The sequence below is a fragment of the Octopus bimaculoides genome, chromosome 5, assembly GCF_001194135.2.
Source record: "Octopus bimaculoides isolate UCB-OBI-ISO-001 chromosome 5, ASM119413v2, whole genome shotgun sequence".
Lineage (NCBI taxonomy): Eukaryota > Metazoa > Mollusca > Cephalopoda > Octopoda > Octopodidae > Octopus > Octopus bimaculoides.
The window spans coordinates 53,708,847-53,718,877 of NC_068985.1; the positions used below are offsets into that span (position 1 = coordinate 53,708,847).

The 10,031-nt window shown below is 36.2% G+C and overlaps 1 protein-coding gene across 1 annotated transcript in view; it reads right to left on the reverse strand.

Annotated features, from left to right (window-relative positions):
• LOC106867534 (atrial natriuretic peptide-converting enzyme) overlaps positions 1–10,031 on the reverse strand; it is a 38,599-nt gene that overhangs the window by 24,191 nt on the left and 4,377 nt on the right. The window contains exons 3-7 of the mRNA XM_014912432.2: positions 8,073–8,177; positions 7,488–7,595; positions 4,609–4,728; positions 3,682–3,801; positions 1,599–1,737 (exon numbers count right to left, since the gene is read on the reverse strand). Of these exons, the coding sequence (XP_014767918.2) occupies positions 1,599–1,737; positions 3,682–3,801; positions 4,609–4,728; positions 7,488–7,595; positions 8,073–8,177 (592 nt within the window). The remainder of the gene's footprint in view (positions 1–1,598; positions 1,738–3,681; positions 3,802–4,608; positions 4,729–7,487; positions 7,596–8,072; positions 8,178–10,031) is intronic.

The following is a 10,031-nucleotide window of genomic DNA, read 5'->3' on the forward strand; positions in this document are numbered from 1 at the left end:
TACATACATATAGATACATATATATATATAGATACATATAGATACATATATATATGCATATATATATACATGGCACATAAAAGACACCATTTCGAGCGTGGCCGTTTTCGTGCAGGTGACACGTAAAAGCACCCACTACACTCTCTGAGTGGTTGGCGTTAGGAAGGGCATCCAGCTGTAGAAACTCTGCCAAATTAGATTGGAGCCTGGTGTTGCCATCCGGTTTCACCAGTCCTCAGTCAAATCGTCCAACCCATGCTAGCATGGAAGGCGGACGTTAAACGATGATGATGATGATGCATATATATATGTACATATATATATACATACATATATATATATGCACATATATACATATATATATATATATTTACATATATATACATGCATACACATCATATATATATATACATACATATATACACATACATATATATATATATATATATATATATATAGTATATGTATGAAGACTACACCAAGCTTTGCTCTTTGCTTTGGCTTTGTTTCTATGAGTGGATGTGCTTCCTAGTGTCAACCACTTTACAGAGTGGTTTTTACAGGACACCAGCAGGCGTGAGGTCAGCAAATAACTTCCAGAACACCACTCCTCAACTGGGAGGAATAGCATTGAGACAGTAAAGTGTCATATATATATATATATATATATATATTGTCCACAACCACTCCCAAATTATTCCTGCTACTAATTCCTTCCACAACGTCACCGGATAAACACACACACACTAACAGATAAACAGCCAAACCACACACACACACACATACATACGTACACACATGCACACGGACCAGCGCGCACGCACATATACTTACCTCCCTCTTGCACTCTCCTCATGTCTTTTGTTGTTGTTTTTTTGTCTTTTTCCTTTTTTGAACTTGTATATATATATATATATATATATATATGAACACACACAGACATACACACATTCCTTCTCTGTCTCTGTGATTCTTTCTCTCCAACTGTATAGCATTTTTTTACTCATTACCCTCTTTCGCACATAGTATGTACATTCATTCTGCACATTTACATTCACTCATTCTGTATTACTCCTTCACTTTCTCTCTCTCTCTTTTGTACACTTGTAAACTGTGAACAGAGAAAACAGTCAACCAACCAACATTTCTTTGTATGAACTGTTATTATTATTAATATAAATATATTAATGTAATCCAACAGTGCTTCTTGGTCTAAGGCAGTGTAACAGTTAACTAACATCTAGACCTCCATGTATACCCAAAATCTTCATCAATTATTAAACATTATTTGCCGGCTGATTTTCAATTGGTATTATATACTTTTGAATACTTAAAGCAAAATATCTGAGAGTAAAATAAAACAGGAGCGGTGGTTTAAGTGTTGTGTCTGTGCACTGTCAGCCTACCTATGTTGATATAAAGTATTTATTCAGTTGTTTACATCATTGTTGCATAACATTACCAGTGTTTGTTAGTGAAAAATCCAGGAATTTATAAATGAGAGAAAGAGGGAGAGAGAGAGAGAGAGAGAGTGTGTGTTGCATAATCAATTTTCTGTACAGACTCAAAGGGAATTATAGATATTAATGCTTACTCACCTGTAACCGAGCAAACTGCAGAGGTCATTGCTAAGATTTCCAGACCATTTTGTACAGCAAATAAACATGCCCTTGTTCTCGTAAGTTACCCAAACATGACTGGTATTTGAAGAATCACTAGGGTGGTCCATTAATTTCACTAATTAGGGGTAGACATGAAAAGAAAGAAAGATAGTATTTACAGATAATAATGTATTTCTTTTGTACACAATACTATATACACAATGTTATATATATATATACAGTACATTATATAAACAATGCTGTCTGTACACCAAGCTGTGTGCATACAACACTGTAGAAATAATATCACATGCACAACTTATATATACATACATGGCACAAGTGTATCAAGATACACAACATTATATATACAATATTTCCTATGCAGAATTCAACCCAAAGCTTAGGCTATCAATTCTGTGTGTGTGTTATGCGTGTGTATACATACGTATATATATATATATATATATATATATATATATCATCTGCATTATGTGGAAAATATTCAGTCAGCATTGCCGAAATGATATTAGTATCACCCAAGACTTGGGCCCTGTGCTATCTGCCCACAATGTAAATCACACTTTCATCTCATAACAACACTACAGCACAATTATTTCACCTCAATTGGCCCCGCTCTCTTTAACCTTACACCAAAACATTTCAAAGCAGAAACAGACCTCTGAAGTTCTAGAAGTCTTTGGACAAATTCCTTCAAGAAATCCCAGATAAACCTCCTACACCCAGATATGTCTCTGTAAAGAATAACCCTCTACTTGAGTGTGCTATGTTATCTGATTCCTGATCTGAATGACTTCACCAGGTGAGGTGGTGCTATTAGGCTGAAACCTATCAAAGTAACAGGTATCAAAGTAACATATACACAAGAAGCAAGTTTATACACATTTTATACACAGTGTTATATATGCAATTGTTGAGGTGCGTGGCTTAGGGTGTCAGCATCATGATCGTAAGATTGTGGTTTCGATTCCTGGACTGGGCAACGCGTTGTGTTCTAGAGCAAAACACTTCATTTCACGTTGCTCCAGTTCACTCAGCTGGCAAAAATGAGTAACGCTGCGATGGACTGGCGTCCTGTCCAGCTGGGGAACACATACACCATTGAAACCGGGAAACCGGGCCCATGAGCCTGGCTAGGCTTTAAAAGGGTGCATTTTTTTTTTATATATATGCAATTTGTACTTTCACAACACTATACACAATATACATAAACACAAATTACATTTGGAACTAATATATATATATATATATATATATATATATACCACACTTCATACTCAAGTTTATATACACAACAATATGCCCATAATATTCTTATGTAGAGCACTATACAAGGTTTGATCAAAAAGTAACAGGACTGGTGCTATAATAAGAAAACTACATAACATATTAATTCAGCATTTAATATCCTTTGAAGTAGCCTTCTTATGATTCCATATACTTTACCCAGCATTGTTTCCATCATTGACAGAAGCATTCCTGGAACCACTTTTTGGGGATAATGAATAGCTAACTCATTGCATTCTCTTGGATTTCCTCAACATTCTGAAATCTTGTTGGGTTCTTCCATTGTGAAGACAACCTTGGTTTCAGGATCTTAGCCATAGACCCATGATTTGTCACTTATTATGACCATTTTCAAAAAGCTTTTGTCTTCCTTGGCACAACCAAGAAGATCCTGCACAGCTGAAACTCGATCTTCTTTTTGAGATAAACACATACTTTACTTCTAAGCACTGCTATAAACAACAGAAGTGAGCAAGGACATTATAACTTAGTGTGCATACACAACAGAATTCAAAGTCAATCTGTGTCAAGTGGCTTCACTCTGATTATTTTAGCTCTGTTACCATAGCAACAGTCCCAATACTTTTAAATCAGACCTTGTATTCACAACCTGTGTAACACTATATCTCCAATTAGTATATACACAACATTGAATATACACAACTAGAATATACACATGTGGTATATACACAATTAGAATATACACATGTGGTACATACACAACTAGAATATACACATGTGGTATGTACATAACATAAATACAGTCACTTACCACAATTTTCTTCATCAGAATTATCATTGCAGTCTGATACTCCATCACAAAGAGAAGAATAACTGACACAGTCGGTTCCTGTATGGCAACGGAATTCTCCAGCACGACATGCTGCACTTTCTACAAATCAATGAACAAACATTATTATTAATAGCCACAAAGCCACACTATATACACAATGCTCTCTTCTCTTATACCAGAAATCTTTTCATGGCTCCTTCCTTGCACCACCACCAATACTGGAAGTCTCTCCTCAGTACCAGAAGACTCCCGTAACTCCTCCCCCACTGGTAATCTCATCCACATTACTGCATACACCAAAAGTGGGATGCAGTAATGTAGATGAGATTATTTAGTAAATTAACAAACCACCTACTCCTTTCTCTCTGTTTGTAATGTATTAAACAATAGCAGTTTTTTTATTTAGTTGAAACATTGACCCATTTATGTTTGCATCAATAACGCTTGTATTACATTCACTTCCAGTAGAGGCAGCAATTTTAACATGTTTGAATGATGGTAGATTAAAATGAGAACAACTGATATGACACATCTGTTATCAAACACTCACTGAAACCTTCTTTTCAGATGCTGAATACCATCCTCCACTTCCCATGTTCCCTCCCACATGCCTTTCCAGGTTTTCAGAGTTGGTACTGACAATATAGGCACATTGAAAGGTAGGTCTGGTGAGATTGTTGAGATGCTTGAACAGAGGAGTGTTGATATGTGTTACATTCAAGAAGTAAGGTGGAGGGGAGCTTGAAACTATGTGGTTGCAAAACAAGTTTCTTAACCACACAGCTATGCTTGTACCTATAAAGTACTTAGGTTTTACCTAAATATTTGTATTTAAAGTTGCTGTTGTTCAATGAAGTTTTTATTGTAGCTTGAAACCAAAGCTAAAAGGCTAAATTGTCTACTTACCACAATACATTTCATCAGTGCCATTTGGGCAGTCAGGGAACCCATCACATTCCCATGTCTTAGGGATACAAATTGGAGGATTGTGATTCTCACAATGAATCTCCCGATTATGTATGCAATCTGAAATATAAATAAAAAAAAATAGATAAATAAATATAAGGGAAACACAAATGTTTCAATGAATAAATAAATGACATGAAGCTCATCATGATAGATGTCCCTGTCCTTGTATGGTAGACAGTCTGTTGCCTGGTTTAACAACATATGGTCTCTGGATGTCTGTAGTGGAATCAGGTCTGTTGCAAGCAGCATCATTTAACATCTCCTTTTTTTATGCTTGTATGCATCATGAAATTTATTAAGGTGGATCTTCTACAGCTAAATGCTATTACTGTCTCCAACCTTCACTTGTTACCAAATAAGGTAATATTCCCCATGACAAGACATGTTTTCACAGAATATTGGGAACAAAGGACACCACTTGGATAACAGTAACATTCATTTAAAACTACCACAAGAAACCGCACAAGTATACATACATGTATGTGTGTATGTATATATGCATGTATGTACATACGTATAGTGGAGGCACAATGGCCCAGTGGTTAGGGCAGCGGACTCGCAGTCATAGGATCACGGTTTCGATTCCCAGACCGGGCGTTGTGAGTGTTTATTGAGCGAAAACACCTAAAGCTCCACGAGGCTCCGGTAGGGGATGGTGGCGAACCCTGCTGTACTCTTTCACCACAACTTTCTCTCACTCTTACTTCTTGTTTCTGTTGTGCCTGTAATTCAAAGGGTAAGCCTTGTCACACTGTGTCATGCTGAATATCCCCGAGAACTACGTTAAAGGTACACGTGTCTGTGGAATGCTCAGCCACTTGCATGTTAATTTCACGAGCAGGCTGTTCCGTTGATCGGATCAATTGGAACCCTCAACATCGTAAGCGACGGAGTGCCAACAACAACATACGTATGCATGTGTGTGTTTGTGTGTATATGTATGTGTGAGTGTGTGTATATATACACACACACACACACACGCAATATACAAGGGGCTTCTTTCAGCTTCTCTTTATTAAATCGAATAGCAAGGCTTTGATTGGCTTGCAGTTATAGAAGAAAACACTTGCACACAGTGGGTTTGAACTCAAGACTACATAGTTGGGAAACAAGCTTCTTAACCACACAGCCTCATTTGCCCCTTCTCTTCAATCATAACTGGAAAATTATCAGGGAAATCATTTCAAATCAAATGTTTGACTTCTTTGTCAACAACAGCTTAAACACAAAGAAATATGAAATTGAGGAAAGGTTATATTACACTAGACTGTCCTACTTGTCTGTCACTACATTCATTTATTCAGGTTACTTCCCCCATATCTCTATATTGTTTCTACTAAGTAATAGTCTATTAGCTTTTCTATTTGGCCTAATTATCTTCAATGTAATTATCTTCTCCCAGAGGTATTTCACTAAACCTAAACTAAATAAATGTAAATTCTATTTCATGTTGTAAACTAAAACTATGTATACCATTAGATTGAATGATTTAGATGTTTACACTGTCAGATTTAGAGATCTAAAATTTATGTCTTGTTAGATTTAAAAAAAAAAAGTAAATTTGCAAAGGCACAAGCATTGCTGTGTGGTAAGAAGTTTGCCCCCCACCACACAGTTCCAGGTTCAAACCTCATTGCATGGCATATTGGGCAAGTGTCTTCTACTACAGCATCAAATCAACCAAAGCCTTGTGAGTGGATTTGGTAGATGGAAACTGAAAGAAGCCCATCATATATATATATATATATATATATATATATATATACACACACACACATACACAATAGATAAGTCCTTTGCCCGTTGCTAGGGGTTGTTTTGGCTCTTATTTCTAGCAATGCTGGTGCTGACTTGCACCTTTAGTCATTTTAGTGACGATTGTACTTGTACTTTATATGTATGTGTATGTATGTGCTTGTGTGTGTGTTTGTGTTGGATGTCCCCTGTCACTGATTGACAACTGGTATTTGTTTATGTCCCTGAAACTTAGCTGTTCAGCATAAGAGACTGATGGAATAAGTACCATACTTAAAGAAAAAAGTAGAGAGGTTGACTTATTTGACTAAAACCTTTCAAAGTCACACTCCAATAGCTGAAACAAATAAAAGATAAACGATACTTTGTTACTGTTAGAAGCCCAACTCAAGAGAATTCATGTTAAATTAAAAATAATTTCATTATACAAAACTTAAATTGTAAGTCATCTAACCAAAAGAATAAGCAGGCAGTTATGCATAAGTGATGAAATGGCAGTGTTGTTTGAGTACCAGACAGAATGCTTCGTAGTATTTATTGTGATTCAGTGCTCTGAGTTCAAATCCCACTATGGTCAATTTTGCATTCCCCACTTTCAGGGTCAATTCAAATGTACCAATCCAAATCAATGGATAAGTGAATCTGAAAGAATGTCAGACCGAATGCTTTGCAGTTTTTGTTCCAGCTCCTTGTGATTTGAGTTCAAATCCTACTATGCCCTACTTCAGTGGTAGACTTGAGCTGTCACCCTATTTAACACTACCAGTCAACGTTTTGGACATCTTTGTTAGATCCTATTCTATTGCAAGCATTTGGGCCAGATTCCTGAGGAATCCACAGGTTACACCCTAATTGTTGTGCTCTCTGATGGTCTGGATTTTTAAAGGGTGACTGGAAGGACATCCTGTCGTAGAAAATTTGTCTCAATAAACTCCATCTGATCTGTGCATGCATGGAAAAGGGAATACTTAAATGATGATGATGATGAATTAATTAGATAAATGGTAAAATCTAAAGACACTGTGTAGTTGTTGGAGATTGAGGAGGAGATTAATACTTACGGCAGTTTTCTTCATCACTATTGTCAAAACAATTATCTTGACCATCGCACCATTGAGATAACTTGACTTGTATGCCATTCCGACAGCGTCGGTGACGGGGTTTCTGATCTGTAACAATGATGAGAAATGTATTCTCTTATCAGAGAAGAAAATTAGGAGCACATGAAACATGTCCTCTTGTAAACATACAGTGTAGAGTATGACTGTCAATGTCTTGTCTGGTGGTCAAGATATTGGTTATGTCTAACAGTTAACACACTGATAATGTTTAATGGCTGAGGGAGAGAGGGAATAAGAAAGGGGAGGGGATGGAGTGAGAGTAGGGAGAGGTTGATGAGAAGGACAGTGGAAGGGGAGGAATAAGTCAGAGAGGGGAGGGTAAGAAGTGGGAGAGAGAAAGAAAGAGATGAGAGAAAGGGAGAGAGAAGAGAAAGAGAGATAGAGAAGAGAAAGAGAGAGGGGAAGGGAAAAGGGGGAAGGGAGAGAGAGAGAAACCCAATAATGCTTTATGTATCAGGAATATCTTGGAACACTTCTACACAGAATTTCAGAAAAAAAAAATGTTTGAAACAAAAGAATACTTACGGCAATTTATTTCATCAGAAAGATCTTTGCAATCCACAATTTCATTACATCGATAACGTGAACCCCAGAGACACAGTCCTGAATCGCATTGGAACCCTTTGCAATCTAAAAATAGAAAAACGCTTCATTTTAAAGGAAGAATTCGCCAATAAAATAAAGCGTTTTTTAAGAGTAAAAACTTTGAAAACTTTATTTTATGTAGAAAGAAAATAAAATCTTTTATTTGTATGCTCTTCACTTTTTGATGTAAATTCCTCAACTAATTTAACCTAAAAGAGATTCTCTGCCCTACAATAGTAAACATCACTAGAAGCAAACCACATGTTCAAAATTTTTAAGAGCTTGGTTTTATTTGTTTTTTATTTTTAAGAAACATAAAAGGGTTTTCATTTTTAATCTTTTTTTTTTGTTTGTTTTGGCTGACATCATAAGAAATTAGAAACTTTGAGAAATGGGAAATAATTCTTTTCTAATGGTGGAATTCAAAGAAGATAAAGCTATAAATAGCAGTGAGTAAATATGGGGTTAAAAATCCTTTTGTATAGAAAATGCCTAAGGCTACTTATGGGACTCAAACTGACATCTTCTGTAAGCATGACAAATGTTCTACTATTGTACCAAAGCAATCTTTCAAATTTTTCCATCCATGTCAAGAGCTTTGTTGTTACCAGGGAGAATTGTATGTTGTTTGCATCATAAGAATTTAAACTCTTCGAGAGACGTGAATTCAAGTTCCACCATTGAAAATTAACTATTTTGTTTATTTATTTGTCTGAAGAGTAAAGGTCAGTATCCATAACAGCTTAGTTGAATTACATAACTGGACAACAGAAATTTGGTAATTCTAAAACTCTAAAACAGAAAAATCTCAACCAAATCAGCAACAGACAGATGCTTCACCATCCAATGAACGTTCTTCCTTGTTGAGAAAGATTAACCTTTAATATCAGTTTCAAATTTTGGCACAAGGCCAGCAAATTCAAGGAAGGGGCTAAGTTGATTACATCAAACCCCAGTGCTCAACTGGTATTGATTTTATTGACCCCCAAAAGATACTAGGCAAAGTTGACCTCAGTGGAATTTGAACTCAGAACATAAAGAAGGATGAAATGCTGCTAAGAATTTGTCCGATGCAAGCTTGCCACTTTATTCATCTTTACTATTACTAACATGGATGAAGACAATGAGCTGGCTGAGTCGTTAGCACATGAGGCAAAATGCTTAGTGACATTTTGTCTGTCTTCATATTCTGAGTTCAAATTCTGCTGAGGTCGACTTTGCCTTTCCTCCTTTTGGGGGTCAATAAAATAAGTACCAGTTGATCACTGGGGTCACTATAATCAACTTACCCCATCCACTGAACTTACTGGCCTTGTGTCAATATTGCTAACATGGGTGTTATACTTTTCCAACTCACAATATGGTTTTGCAACACCATCACCACTGATATTTCTAACACCATCACACTACTAGCAATACAATCACCACCACCACCATCACAACCATCATCCCTTAACAGTACCATTGCTATAACCGCCACAGTCACAACCACTACTGCCACAGTTGCTATTAAAAATGAGGAAATTCAAGAACAGAGTTGAGTGAACAATGTGACTGCAGAATACTGAAAGCACACATTCCTCTGGGCCAGACATATCACAAGGTTTACAAACAACAGGTACTCTACTGCAGTTAGCAAGTGGTATCGAAGAGATCAGAATAAGATAACCAAAAGGCTTCCACAATGATGAGAAGATTATTTAGTTAAATGATTCTGACTGAGATGGAAAAGAATGGCACAATCGAGAAAGAATTGGAAGTGCATTTTGACCAGCAATGTATAACAACATCCAGTAGTCTGGTTGATACACTTTATATATATATATATATTGGGAGTTGGTAATTGAAACAGAAAAATGGAATACAAAATATAAGTGCATATATATATATATATATATA